The 16141-nt window shown below is 40.5% G+C and overlaps 1 protein-coding gene across 1 annotated transcript in view; it reads right to left on the bottom strand.

Moving 5' to 3' along the window:
• Positions 1-634: 634 nt before the first annotated feature.
• Positions 635-16141, bottom strand: part of SMPD3 (sphingomyelin phosphodiesterase 3) — a 1015604-nt gene continuing 1000097 nt past the window's right edge. Inside the window, exon 11 of the mRNA XM_069217238.1 lies at positions 635-5092. Coding sequence (XP_069073339.1) covers positions 4991-5092 — 102 coding nt within the window. The 3' untranslated portion in view covers positions 635-4990. The remainder of the gene's footprint in view (positions 5093-16141) is intronic.

Raw genomic sequence — 16141 nt, 5'->3', positions numbered from 1 at the left:
GGTAAGAAGTTACTGTGGTTAAGCAGCCCAACCTCTGAAACTTATTCCTGAAAATATTAGGCCTGGCAGCCATCTTCTTAAATTTCCGAAGAGTACATAACGTGCCGCTTCCCACACATATTATTAACCACCAGTTTTCCCTTAGCCACTTGTAAAGTTCACAATAGTTTTAGGTCGGCCATCATCGTTATTTTCTAGGCCAAAGCGTGTTTTAAAAGAATCAATAAACGTCCTTGAGTGGCTCACTATCATTTAACACCTGGGTGTCAGGTTGTGTTAGCATAATTTTGTTTTCTACTATTCTTTCGGGGCAATGACATCCTAAGTTATGTGTTGTTGTGTAGTGCATTTCTATAGTTTTTAGGGTTCTACAGCTTTTTCAGAACCTGGCCGCCCGCAGCAGTTCAGGAATTTTCACCGACGAGTTAAAGCGGTCTTTGCTTCTCTTAGTGTCAAAATCCCGGATGAACGCTGCACTTTTGGTGCCATCTGTTTATTTTATTCTGCACTCTCTTGAAGTTTTCACTTGCTTTTGAGTTCAAGAGTATGTGGTAATGGAGTATCTGAATGCTTGCAATGGGTTTGTTGGAAAATCGCAAGATGTAATTGTTAACAATTAAACTGCACACTCTTTGAAAGGAAATATTTGTGTTTATTTCATAATGCACCTTTTTAGAGAGAGAGGGTTTGCCCACTGCTCTTTTTTAACGAGCAGATTTTAGGTTCCATTACACCAATTGTCTGCAATGCACACAAGAAAATGCGTGAAGAAAATGAGCAACTCCTAGAGGTGACTCCAAGGATTCCTGGTCATGAGAAAGGTGAAATAACAAAAGGAGGATTTCAATTATAGCTCTGAGTTCCAATAAAGAGATGGCTGAGTGTAGACTGCTCTGGAAAATTATTCCCAGTTTCGGGCCACATTTTCTGAAGTGAGGGGCACCCATAGAAGAAAACTGAAAATAGTTTTATTTTGTAGACATTGTGAAGCTCCTTCCGAGTATCACTTGATAATTAAGCAAAATCACTCCCATTTTATCCTGATTTTGGCTGGAAACCACTGCAATTTCAGAAATGGGCATCACTTTCTTTGACCATTGCCCACCTGGACAGCGACCTTCTGAGGTCTTTGGAGCTGGGCAGATTATCTTGGCTGCTCCTAAAACCACGACATTGACAAAGTCGATTATTAAATTTACCACTGAGTTGATAAAGACTCTATAGGTGCTGTGAGGATCCAGCTTAATGATTCAAATGATGGAAGAATTGACAATGATTTACCTAATTTATGAAGAAGTTTTTATGTGCAAGTCCGATGTTTGCCTGGGGAAAGGTATACTATGGCCTGCTTAAATTACAGAGGATTCACAAACGTGTAAGTACAGGTGAAATACATTGATGAAAAATATTATTATGAGTCAGCTTTAGAGTGTGTTGCTCCTGACATTGCTGTGCTATTTATTTTGTAAAGGATTATAACGGCAATAACTTTAAAGGATATTTACATGCCTTATCTTTCATGAGTTATCATAATCCCAAACATATAATGTAAACATCATTAAAATATGAATTTTAAACACGATACCTATGGGTGTCCCTAGATACCCAGAAGAGAGGGTACCTGGGTGCGAAAGGTATTCACATATTTAAAGGAAATGTACGGATTTTCTGTATTAGTTCAAGGGATGTCTGAGTGCAGGCATATACATGTTCAGAATAGACACTTCCCAGGCTGTTAATCAAGTCAATGAACTATGTGAAAAGTATGCACACTGCCTCATTAACGCCCTTGTTTTTGGCTTGCCAGTTTATTATAACGAATGGGTGAGACTTTATGTTCTCTATTTTGTGGGAGTCTGGTTAGATGAGTCTGCTGCTGCAGACGTCATCTGCCGGGCAAACAGCATTTCGGAGATTATCTTTGCTAATTGAAGATCTGTGGTCTAGGCATAAACCATCTCTGTATCAATACACAGTGCAGGTGCTCACAGTTGTAAACGACAAATTCTATATGTATCACTCTACCAGTGGGGTATGCAAAAAAAGGAAAAGGACAGTGCAGCTGCCTACAGTTATAATAAAAGACAAATACTATATAAATTACTCCCCCAGCAGGTGATGCAAAAAAGGGAGAAGGGCAGACACTTTTGTGTTGGTAAGAAATCTTTAAGCACCTTTTACACTCATCTTGGCACATGAATGAGGGCAGAGGGTCTTCGGTTCAGCCTCTGATATCCCAGGGAAGGCATAGATTTTCCCGTTGTCCATGAAGTGTCACTACCCTCTCTGAACTTCTGAAGAAGAGAGACGTGTCTGTTGAAACATGTTAGGTCTGTCTTTATTTTCCAGACTAGAAATGGAGGTTCCTAAATACCTTACACAAACTTCGATGTGAGCTGCTGGATCAGAACAAGGTTTCTTCCTTCATAAACGTGACTCAGTTCCAGCATCCAGCCCACAGCTCTTCTATCAGGCATGTATGTGAATACTGACAGTGGAGTGAGATAATCATTTATCGGGTGGGCTTAAGTGATGCCATCATCAGATTGGAAATGGTCGTTGTGCCACCCACAAAATCTGGCCCCATCACAGATATTTTCTGTGCACGAAAGTCTAGTCAGTCAATACCTGCAAAGTATGTGATTTCATGTGTCCTGTGAAGTTTCAGTTTATTGGTGTTATATGTCATTGAATATAACAGCTGGCAGTATGCGCTGTACGACCCAGTAATTTCACAGTATACTAAATACTAAGTATACCTCACCTTGTAAAAAAAGACAGGAACCAGGCCCCGCATGGCCACAAAATAATGACACATATCCCATGATATCACACTATATAGCACATACTTCCATTGAACAGAAAGTGCCCTGATGTTTGAATGTTTGATGTATGAATTTCCATTGAACATTGTTGATGATTCAACATAGTAAGCTTATATTCAATGGACTGAAAGGCCAGATTCAAACATCAAACTGCAGTGATGAAGGACTGGTGATGCTTAATGAGAAATCATGCATGTAGACTTTTAACATGCATCTAGCATAATTTCATGAATCTAGCATATAGTGCAGAATGCTTATTAGCCAACATTTTACTATATTTTTTACCTAGAATGGTATCAAGGTGAGTCAATCATGTTCTGAGTACCTTCATGAGTATGATCATTTTTCAAACAAATAATGATGTCAGTTACTGTAAAACATACCAGCTGAGAAATGGGCTCACCAATACATTTAGCCAACAAGTAAAAAAGGGTCTGTGTCCTAGCCAGAATAAGCTGATTCTAGTTCCGAAATGGTGCTTCAAAACTGACTACAGGTGTTGTGCAGCCCAATGCTGTGTTGCCACAATCATCAATCTGAAGATCTTTCAGTAAATTTGATATTCTCATTCACCGTACTCCATCTTGATGGCACACCAGCAGTTGGGATTCCAGCAACATCAGTCATTACTGGTTAGTCTGAGAGCTAGAGCCAAATCACTTGGCGATGCGAGCTGCACAAGTTCCTCTCTCTTTCACACAACCGGTGGCACCGTGTGATAACATAAGATGCACAGCAGCATAAGTGAGGGGTTAGTGCAGCTGACTGCATCTGTACACTTCATCCTCTGCTGCAGTCCTGCTCCTTCTAGTATTCTCATAAAGATGGCTCCATTTTCCACTCAGAATTATGTGACACAAAGGGCTGCATAATAATATAATTGTTGGTTTTGGATGGTAGGCAACACAAGCTTAGCTGCCAGTAGGAACTTGGTTAGATACAAACTATTACTTAAAAAAAAGAGGAAAAATGATTAGAGGAGAAAGAATGATCACTCCGAAAAAAGGGTGATGGACAGAGAATTTCCCCTAACTCTTGTCAATCTGTAAAACATCTTTAGGTGACGCAGTCTGCAATTCGAGGAACCACAAGGTCTACAGGCATTTAGGATGCGAGAGAACTCTAAAGGATGTCATCAGAAGCCATATATTTTAGGTAGGCGGTTTAATACTTTACTCGTACCTAAACAATGAGCCAGTGGTGATGAGGCTCACGGTCAATGGTGAACAACACTGACGGTAATCTCAGTGCTGATCTTCCAGAAGCCCTTTTTGTACAAAGTACAACTGGTTTTAAGAATCAGTTTTAGAACTAATGATCATACCAAGTAAAATGGGCCAGACCATTTAGCGAGGTGGACTCCACCCTGTGCAACGTGTGGGCCCAACCCTACAAAAAACATTAATGTGGGGAATCAAAGAAAGGGTACTGCCAAGGCACACTATAGATGTTTTGACAAACCCCCAATTACAGTGCGATCAGTAACTTGTATGACAGCCTAAATAACAAACCGGGCAAAGCTGAATCGATCAGAATACTTGCGTTTTTCACATCCCTCTAGAATGAGTTCCGAATTCCCCACATGCTTTCCCCCACATGGCATTTTAATGGCTATCATATGTATGTCGTGGATGTCAAGTGAGAAACATGCAATTAGAGCGCATGCTAGTGGCAGGAGCAGGCATGCTATTACAACATTAACAGGCTAACAGAAAAAGGTTAACTTGAAGATCTACAAAGAGGTTATGCAAATGAAATCGAATACTATTTCACGAACTGATTACAAACTAAATTGTGCTATATAGTGGTATAAAAAGATGTCTTTTTATGAATGGCACTGGTTCAAAAGAAAATGGGACTTCCATCTTGGTTCCTCTCTGTCCACAGTGAACACTGTGAGAAACAGGCCAGCCCTGTTGCCTGGGCAACTCGTGACAATAGTCCTTGTCTGGGCACTGATACCCTCACAATACTTTCATGCTCTCCACCTCTGATGGAGTGTAGCGTAGACTCATTGGCTGAGAGGAAGACCATTTTGAGTCATGTCTGTTTCTGCTTTCAAGCGCCAGAATATCTCATCTCGTCTTTCTCCGAGGATGGAGGTCAGGAGCAGCAGCTCAGTCCTTCTTGTTTAGAATCTTCTCAAGGATGGTCCTCTATCCGACTTAGGAGTCCTCTTCCCCCGTTGAGACCATCAACCGCATAGCTACAGGCACATGGTCTGTCAAGCCAGCTAGCTGGGTAATAAAGCTGAACTCTTCCACTTCCTGTTCAAAAACAAATAATTAACATTTAATATTTGTATGATATAAATGGTATTATACATGTACTACAGTGTGACATGTCACCTTTCATTTGCGGGGATTCAAAACATTAATTAGCTGTTCATACGCACTGTCTTGTGTAACTCATGCTGAAAACTTGTTACTTGCGATGTTAATACCGATCATCTGAGTTGACAGGAAGCACGGTGGGAGTTGATTACCATAAATGTCTATAGATTAATCAAGGACACTGTTAAAATCGGTCTCTCTACAGCCTGTGAGGTTTTATTTAGAGAGTAACCCCGGCCAGTAGAAGAGATTCAGGTAACCCAATATTAACAGGGACCCTAATCGAGAGAAGAAGGGGAATAAAAGAATTCCCTGATTTAGAGTTCGGTGAACAGGTCACTCCATCACAAACGTGAGGGATATCCTGTCCGCGTATTACAAGTACATTATATCTAATGGCACTTTAAATACGGAGGATGGGATATCTGTCATGTTTGTGACGGATAACCTGGCTGTCAAATTCTGATCAGCCATTAGTTACTCACCTTCGTTAATACTCTTGCTGATGGATTTTTTTATCTTACTGCAGGATTCTTACTTTGTGAACCTCTCCAGGTGAAAGCCTGGATCCAGAAACTCTTGCAATGTAGCTCAGTCCCGCCTCCAGACATGATGACACAGTACTTGCATATAAAAGCGTCTCTGTGCTTTGATGTCAGTTATCTCCTAATTTGTCCCCAAACTCATAGACTGTGAGTGGCTGACAGAATTGAATAAGCACTGATAGTCCCAAAAAAGTCCACTCCACAGAACCTGGAGGGGGTGGTAGGCATCTGCAGTTAGAGTGTTGCCAAAGGTAATTAACTAATTCTTCTGATGGATACGTCTAACAGATTCCTCACCCTGTGAATCAGTAGTGAAGCAATTCCTTCCATAAGAAGGGGCACCTGAGGAGTGAACTTAAATTAGGAAGTCCTGCAAAACTGAAAGGACAAAGTTACCCTCTTTACGGACTTGAGAATCAATTTAGTAGTGCCTGGTAAAAGAATGGACAGATGTCATGTAGCTGCCATGCAGATTTCCAGGACAGGACATCCCAAGCTAGTGCTGTACTAACAGCTTTAGCGCTGGTGGAATGAGTGCTAATGCTCTTAGAAATGCAGTTCTTGACCAAGGCACATTCTGATGCACAGGACAAACCATCATGATAAGGTATGTTTCTAGACCGCCTTTCTTTTCTTCAAACCAACAAATAGTTGATCTGCAACATAGTACTTCTTAATTCTATAAGTGTAGTGGCCAAAAGCACACTGTGGGTCCAACCATTGAAGCCTCTCTTCCTCTTTAGATGGATGTGGTGGAGAAAAGAACCAAGAGAGCACAATGGATTGCCCACACTGAAAGGTGGGGTCACTTCTTGAAGAAAGAATGCATGAGTTATCAGACCAGCAAAGAAAGGCTGACAGGGCTGAGAAGTAGCTTTTAACAATGCCCAGCGCAAAACCTTGCTGGGCCAAAGACAGTACAAGCAAAGGGCAGTTTTACCTATAGAGGATCAACTTTTTTCTCCCCACACCAGATGACAAAGTTTGTCCAGCGCCTGAATGTATTGACTTGGTGGAGGGGTATAGACTTGGTGGAGAGTATATTGAAGCACCACTGAAGATGGAACACTTCTCCCAGAGACCCCACATAAAGGGAAAACTCTAGCACACAAAATGTTGGGCAGTGAGCCTTTTTGGAGATGACAGGCAAATCCACCACTTGAAGAAGATAGCCTATGACAACTTTGTATGTAGATGCCACTCGTGATCAGCAATGTGACACCTCCTGAGTTTGTCTGCTCTGATGTTGAGTGATCCCACCAGATGATTGACTGTTAGAGAGATAATATACAGTGACAGCCAGTGTCATAGTCTACATCCAGTCAGAGGGCACATGACCACATGCCACCCTACTCGCAATGCTACATGGTAGTCGTGTTGTCTGTCAGTACTGGACCAACTTGCCCTTGATGGGTTTGATGGAAGGCAGAAAGGCTTAGGTGTTTAACTGAATGACATGCACATCATCAAGGCAAACCCCCCAGCTGAGAGATGAGACATTGTCAATACCGTGACCTCTATATGCACTGCGTCTGTCATCCACCACTGCAGGTCATAAGCTACCTCATCAGACACACTGATCTTGTATGAGAGGCATTTGCAATGCTGGACCCACTGTAAAGGTTTCATTGAAGGGCATGCATTTGCCAGTGAGCATGAGGCACTAGCAGAATGCATGATGCTAGCAGACTAAGGGGGTTATTCTAACTTTGGAGGAGTGTTAATCCGTCCCAAAAGTGACGGTAAAGTGACGGATATACCACCAGCCGTATTACGAGTTCCATAGGATATAATGGACTCGTAATACGGCTGGTGGTAAATCCGTCACTTTTCCGTCACTTTTGGAACAGATTAACACCTCCTCCAAAGTTAGAATAACCCCCTAAGTAGCCTCGAACTATCAAGGCTGGAACTATCTCTCCTGTGAAGCAAATTCTTTGATCTTGACTAGATAACACTTTTCAGCCCTTTTTTGCTTGTCCATCTTGAACTGCTTGGGCAAAAGCCCTACACAGGCCCTCTGGCAGCATAGGCAAACACTCATACTGCCATGTTTGCAAGGGTGTGGCTACAGCATCCCAAAAGGAAGATATCACCTAATGAGTGTGGTGCCAGACTTCCTGAACAAAATCCTTTTTGCCCATTGCATCAATATACTTTAATACACTGTCTGCAGAAGTGGATGAAAAATAATTAGTACTGACCAAACAAGCAGAATCCTGCAATTCAAGGGTCTTCAGAGTAGAGTTCTGTGTTAGAAACTTAGGTTCTTCTAGCTCTGGTCTATGGTGCATAGCACTAGGGTGAATCACTGCTGTCACAGAAAATGGTTATGCCATGCTGCTAAGACTGGGTAAACAAGAGCATCATTAAATGACAATAGAGACCGTCAAGAAGAAAATCCAGGTAACAGGAGATTATTTTTAGTCTCTTGTCTGTTGAGAGGCAATTCCAAATAATCCACTGCCCTCTGAAGAAATACTGTAAATGAGGGACCCTGTTGGTGAATCAGTCACAGGGGAGGTGTCCATATCACTGGCATTTTGCAGGTCAGAGTACAAACCAGCATCTGTATTGTGTGGGGGAAGTAACTGTTCTGCCTTTTCATCATCATCATGTTGCAATGTCCGAGGGACTAGTAGAGCAGGAGTCTTATCCAAAAATGGCCTCCATCTTCTAAAAGTACTGTTAGTGATGTAGAGGACCTGGAAAGGTGTCTTCCTCCACCAGGGATTGAGGATTAGTTTTGGTGTAGCATCGAATTGTGCGCTCTCTAGAACTTGGCTTATCTAGTTCTTCTTTGACTTGTCCCTCTACTTTGCCAGTGACCTTCCTCGCAAGGGTGTTCTGAACCAGGACTGCCTTGCGATATCAGTTGGGACCAAACCAGCTTAATGTATTCTGTGACATAGTGCTAGGCTTCCTTCTCCCTGATGCATCAGAGCACATTTGTCATATGAGTTGGAGTTGTGTTTGATACTCAAGAACCACAGGTAGCTGTTATGCGGGTCTGTAACAAACACATGCAACATGGCCTGAAGCCTGTCACCTGAAGGAGTGGCATCCCTGCACACTGGCAATTTGGAAATGGAAAAATAACAGAAATCTGGAGGAGCTATTACAAGGGGTTCTGGATCTAGTTAGATGCCTGGTGAGATCCACAAGGTGAGAAATCTGTTGTTATAAGTATCCATCAGAAATGTACAGAGTGCATTGGTAGGAGATAGGCAGAGTATCATGTCCATCCTTTTTATAATGCTAGTGAATTCAGCGTGAATGTTTATGTTCATCATATATACTTTATTATTCGTTAACTCGTTCGAGGCATGGTTCAAAGATTTTCCTGTGATTAGGTTAATTTGTTCTAGAATTTCAAGATGTATAAAGTATACAATGGGCAGAAGAGGTGAAGAGAAATCTTTATTTGTGATTCACATATAAGACACGGTTATTAATTGCCATTTATTTGCCCTAGCTTGACCAACTGACCAAACTAGCTGTTTTCCTAACATTCAAGAATACTTATTGCGTGTGGAACACAATCAGTGTTATACTACTACTATCAGATTCTTACCTTCTAACCCTAACATTATAAAAAGGAACATTACAAATAGAAATAACTGTTCAACCTGTTGCCTGCAATTTTTGCAAGAAGTCTCACACAGCACAGTAATATGTGTGACCAGGTGTTATTAGAAAAGATGATTCTGAATCTTCAATTCTTTCCAGAAGTGGGAAAGGACCTACGACTCATCTTTGTGAACTCAGACAAAGCATCTGCAGTAAAAGGTCCATCATCACTGTCCCAATTCTTTAGTTCCACAATATCTTCCGTAGTACTTTAATTCTGTGCTACTTTTATCATCTGATTCAGATCACACAATTTACTGTCCTGTACCCAAATGTTTCCTTTCTAACTTCCTGAATCCTCAATTGTTAGAAAATCCTTTGTGTGCAAAGCCTGGTCTTATATGCTTCAATTGACTCAACTGTTCTTCTCTTAAGCCCCTCTTTATTAGGTTTATAAGGACAGCAACTCCTGTTCAAGCCGATTAGATTTATGCAATTAAACCTACACTCATCTGTCTCTACCACTTAGTACTGAAGGTCACTCACTACAGCAAGCCGTCCACACAAACCATGTCCTCCAATATCCCACAGCACAGATGCATCACAAAGAAATACTGCTTCAGTCAGATACCACCGTAACTCCTATCCACCCTGAGGAACCCTAAGAATCGGTCCATGAAATTATGAAATACAGGAGTGAAAGGATGTGAGAAACAACAGCTTTCATTGAGTGTTTAGCATCACAAGAAAGTGTTTGGTAAATGTCCTTAATATATTAACTATACTTCAGAAGCAATCGATAAAAGGAGGACACTTGGAAAAGGGAGAAATACTGTGAAATAAAAACAAATCATAATATATATGTTGTTAACAGCTACTTGTTTAAGGCTTCATCATACTAAAGGACCGTATGTTGTTGGTGTTATGCTAAGCTTTTCTGATCTCATGTACATACAGCTGTTAGCACGTCTGACCTTAATAAGTAAACTTACTAGGGGATGCAAATAGGTTGATGAACGTTTTGACTCGCAATTAAGATGTTCCCACCATAACTCCGGTACATGCTGATTAATAATCAATAACCATCAACACCAATAATCAATGATAATCAATAACATTAGTAATCAATAGAGTCAGGAATTGTCACACACCATGACTTCTCAGTCATGAATAACCACACCTTTGGTAAAAGTTTGTATATTTATTTCCCTATATTAACAATGCTAATGTCACTAAGATAATCTCAAAATCAAATAATACACATACAGACACTGGCTGTCCAAACCTGCGAAAGAAACACAATGTAATCAAAGCTTGAACTACTACAAATTCTTAGGTTACAGTGCAAATCAATAACAAGAATAACTGCGCCAACGATATCACATACATTTGGATTCAGGTAAGAAATACATCAATGTTATTCCCTATAGAAGACTTTCATTAATAAGAATCTTTAACTAACACCAGATTAGCATTGGCATGTTGGGATTCATGCAAAACAATTTAGTAAACACAAATGTGGAAAACATCTAACTATGGTGCTGGCAAAACAATGCAGCTGGTACCTAGAAAGAAAAAGCAAATAGACATAACAAAACACATGGGTAAAAGACTACCTCTCCTCAATTTGATTGGCAAGCTAAGATAGTCTTCGTCATCAGGACATCAGTTCGGTCAGCAAGGCATTAGGATTCAGCATCAAAGTTCAGAAAACGCAAAGTCTTTAAGCATTAAAGTTAAGGACGTCTCTCATCAAGACGCACAAGAAAATATTGACCTTTAGGTCAGCAAGAAAATGGGCAATGTGCTGTCTTCCCCCGGTGAAGTCCTGTTAAGTTAAATTCCCCAAAATTATTTCCCAAGTCCCTATTGGTCAAGGGATCGCATGTTCACACTTTGTTCAATAAAGCTAAAACTTCAAATCTATGAATTCTACCACTACTCCATTCACATGTCGCTGATTGGCTTCTCCTGTAATGTCCTCATCCTCCGGCTTGTCAGGTAACAATATTGTTGCAGCTTATATTCCAGTCAGTGTCTCCATTGTTCTCCTCCTGAGAAAGTCAGTCTTACACACATTCCACTCATAATGTTACATTTAGCAAGAACAGCATCTTCTATCAAGGGGTTCTCATAAGAAAGACTTTTAGCTAGGAGCACATTTAGACAGTACAATGGAAAATCACAGTTTAACTCTCTAAGCCAGCCATTTTATTAATCGGTTTAGAAATACAGCTTAACATGAGCCATGCATCTAGGCCAAGACCTCCGATAAGTTAAGGCTTTCAATTAATAAAGCTAATACATAATGCATAACCCTCAATATGACAGATTACTGCATTAATCAAACATATGCTCAACATTTCATATTAATAAGCCATTAATAAGTATACTTTGTGAACATTGGCGGTCACTCATCGTGATCACATTTTCAAATGTGCGCATTATTTTCCCTACATTATTACATTTTCTACGCAAATTCATTACTCAGAATCCATGAATACTCATTAATATTTTTTATTAAAACACCTGCACTAGCAATCCCTCCTCTGATGACTAAATTTGTCATCACACTAAACTACCACTCACAAATTTTTGCATCAGCTAAAATTCTGTCATTTCAATCCCTTCATATTTTTGTTCCCTTTTCCCTAAACAATTTTTCCCTAAACAATTTTTCCCTTTTATTTTATTTTCTTCCCTCCTCTGATCATTCTTCGACTTTTTCAATTTAATCCTTTTACACAATTTACATAATCCCCATATTCCAGTTAGGCAAACCATGATAATTAATGCCCCCTGTATAATTTTCAACAAAATCCCTTTCTAACGGTTCCTGAGCCAATTCCCCACTGAAGCAAAACCCTTGCCAACTTTCTCCCAAACACCTTGTTCTTTCAATTCTTTTAAATCAGCACTTTTGTTAGTCAGTTTAGTAAGTAAGCCTCTAATTTATTTACTATTATCAGGATTGAACAAACAACAATGTCTAGAATTAATCATCCTACAAACTCCGCCATCCTTCGCTAAAAGAATGTCTAAAGCAAAGCAATTTTGAAGAGTCATAGCTCTTTCAGCAGCTAATTCAGTATCTATCAGGAGTATGGCTCCTGAAAAATTTGTCAGCATGTTATCCACAATAGTAGACAACTTTCAAATCTTTATCGAATTCAAGACAACTCCCACTGAAGGAATCATTGCTCCAAATATATCTCCCACTATACCAGAAGGAGACTCCCTCCTCTGTCTCATATGATGTAATTCAGTCACTTTCGGAAAATTCTTTAAGTCATCCATTTGAAAAATCTTATGGAAAACTATCCCCAAATAACGTGTCCCTTACCATCCTCTTACAAGACGGTAATAAGCATTTGGACCACAGATGTAATATGTCCCAGGAATAGCTGGGCCCTGTCCATTCAACATAAATGCCCATTTACTCTGAAACAAAAACACATGTCTACATTCACTCGTTCCCACAAACAAAGTATCAGCACGTGATTTAGGCATATATATATATATATATATATATATATATATATATATATATACAAAGTTTCCCTACATGTTGCGCATCTAGAGCTAATTTCCCTTATGTTTTATTTGCACTATAAGCATAATCATTCCTGTATGTCCTTTTCTATAAGCCTTCTTCTAACTTCTTCTTCAGTGCCTTTATCCTGACATCTGTGTGATCTAAGAAGCTCTTCTCTAAAGGTGTAAGCAAGCACGTTAGATTATTGCAGTGTGCATAAGCTGTGCCAAATATTAATGTAAGTTCAAAGAAACCTCTAACCAATACTAAGTCATTGTCCTTAGCTACCCTACTCAAATACCTAATTATAGGGACAAACGAAAACACAACATCATAATTGGAATAGAAATACTGAATATACTGCTGGTTATAGAATCTCGTTAATAGCAGGCTACAACTTATTCCATATGATAGAGGCAGACTATGGTGAGTAACTCCTTCTTCAACTGATGAAGGAATCTGCGTACACACATAGCAATTCCTCGCATCCATTGTCTAAACATACTCACTCAGCAAGCGATAGAAGACATAGGAAGAAAGTTCTCCTTTAGCATTAGTACCCTCATGCAAATATTTCTCATCTAACCTAACCTTCTCTATTGCTTTAAGTTCAGTAGTTGTCTCAAAAGCAGAAGTATGGTTGGCTTTGCTCGCCTCAAGAACCCACAATCAATACTAAAAACAATATTCCACATACAATCCCCAAAACCAATACTCAAGTATTTACAGCACCTATTGTTCCTACCCTGCTGGCTAACGTTCCTCAAGATCTGTAAAGAATCATAAAGCAGAAGAGAAGATTTAGGAAAACTGCAGCAAAAATCAAAAACAAAATCTTCTTTCAGCAGTTATTTGCAGCTTTCAGTCTTCCTTCCAGGATCCCTTTGTCAAAATCATCAAGCAGCTTATCAAAATCAGGTTTCAAAAGTCAAATCAGGTTATCAAAGTCTTTTCTAGTAACTTTCAACAGTCTCTTTCTCAAAAATGTTCTCAGCTTGTTTCAACAGTTCAGTTCATCAGCTTCCTTCAAGTGTCAACATATTGACCCGGAACGTCTCAAACAAAACAAAAAGACAAACATTCTTGCTGCCATTCATTTGTAGTTGAATATGCCCATTCAGGAACTGCCTATCTTCGACTTGCTATACTCTTTCTTTTCAACTTTCAATCACATTTCAATTCCCCTTCACTTAGATCTTATCTCCTTGTTGTATCCGCTTCTTCTCTAGTTGTTGTTCCAACAACACCTTCCTTTCTCTTTGCTTGTGACTCCAGCAACTTGTCTCCTTTCAGTGGACCCTTGGCCAATGTCCTTTTCAATGTTGAACTTGTAACTTCTCCTTGCTCTATGGTGTTTTCTCTTGAAAGACCTGCAACTCGTTCAGGAGGAGTCAGACCACAGTGACTTCGATCCGCCTCAACTCCTTCCCCCTCGGGGTCTGGCAATTGCTCTGTTTGTCTCTCAAGATCCTCTGCTTTTGTGAAAGCCCTCCTCTGACTAGGCTCTCCTGCTGCCTCAATTGAGATAGGCTCTCTGTCACCCTCCTGGAGGTCTTCGACTCACAGGAGTGACTGAACCGTCCTCAACGGGCTCAGATCCGGTCTCAGTTTCCCTTCACTTTCCTTCCGGCCCTGAGACATGTTCTGCTGTTGTTGGTACTTCCAACAACTCTACTTCCCAATCTGTCAGGCATATCACTTTCTTCGTGTGACTGGCATGTATCCAATTTGGAACTCCAGTTGTCAGAACTACCTGGAAAGGTCATCTCCAACGAGGCTCCAAACATGTTTTCCTCACGTGTTTCCAGACCATGACACAGTCACCGGCCCTCAGATTGTGCCCTGGGTCATGAATCGGTGGCAGTGTGGTGGCTTCCACCTGCTGAGAGAAAGAGTGAACCACATCAGCCAGACCTTTGCAGTAGTCCAACACCATATCATCTGTAATGTTGACAAGTGCATTTGCAGGCACTGCTGCCAACATCATGGCTCGGCCCATAAGGATCTCATACGGCGACAATCCTGTCTTCTTGTCGGGTGTGTTTCTCATTGTCATCAGAACTAAAGGCCATGAGCCAGGCCATTTCAAATTTGTGGACGCACACATCTTTGCAACTCTTAACTTCAAGGTACCATTCATTTGCTCCACTAGTCCTGATGCTTTAGGCTGGTAACTACAATGCAACTTCTGCTCAATGTTCAATGCTGCACACAGTAATTTAATTACTTCATTGTTGAAGTGACTTCCCCTATCTGATTCTAAAGAGATCGGAAACCCGAAACGTGGTATCAGTTTCCTATGCAATAGTTTTAATACTTTGAGACTGTCATTTCTTCGTGTAGGGTAAGCTTCAATCCAGTGACTAAAGATGCACACAATCACCAACACATATCTCAAACCTCCACACACAGGCATCTCAATAAAATCCATCTGCATTGTGCTGAATGGACCTCCTGCTCTTCCAATGCAGCTCAAATTAACCACTGTCCCTTTCCCTGCGTTCATTTGCTGGCAAATGATACAACAATGGCAAACTGCTTCAGCAACCTGTCTAAACCTTGGATTGAACCAATAATGTTTGAGCAACCGAATCATGACATCCCTCCCAACATGTGTTATGACCATGATAATACCTAGCCGTTTGAGACAACAGACTATTAGGCAAAACCAAATGACCCTCTTCTGAAACCCACAATTCATTTTGTCTTTGCACACATTTCATTTTACTCCATGTACGTTTTACCTCCCTGTCAGCATTATTCTGCAACGTTTTCAATTTCCTCCAAGGTGTCAATTACATTCATTGCAAAACTTGGACATGTTTTGTCTTCTTCAGGGTAACAGTTCCCACCTATCTATGAACGATATACAGTTCAATGTGCAAAACTTTGCAACTTGATCCGCATATCCATTTCCCAATGACACGAAGTCCTATGACTTGAGATGTGCACTGCATTTCACCACGGCAATCTTTTCCTGCATTTGGATAGCATGCAACAGCTCTCTAATCCTCTCACCATTTCTTACTGGTGAACCGTAAGAGGTCACAAAACCTCTCTGTGACCACAACTGGCCAAAATCATGCACTATTCCAAATCCATACTGGCTATCCGTATAGATTGTAACTTTCAGCTGAGCAGAAACATAGCACGCTCTAGTAAGGGATACCAGTTCTGCTACTTAGGCAGAATACACTCCTCAAAGCTAAGAAGCTTCCAGAATACCAGTAATTGTGCACACAGCATATCCTGCTCTGTGTCCCTGTATTGTCTCTTAGACAAGAACCATCAACAAAGATAATGTGGTCATTCTCTTCCAATCGAGTATCTCTA

Source organism: Pleurodeles waltl, chromosome 12 (assembly GCF_031143425.1).
Source record: "Pleurodeles waltl isolate 20211129_DDA chromosome 12, aPleWal1.hap1.20221129, whole genome shotgun sequence".
NCBI lineage: Eukaryota > Metazoa > Chordata > Amphibia > Caudata > Salamandridae > Pleurodeles > Pleurodeles waltl.
The sequence above is the reverse complement of the archived record's forward strand: the minus strand, read 5'-3'. Positions and strand labels throughout refer to the sequence as shown.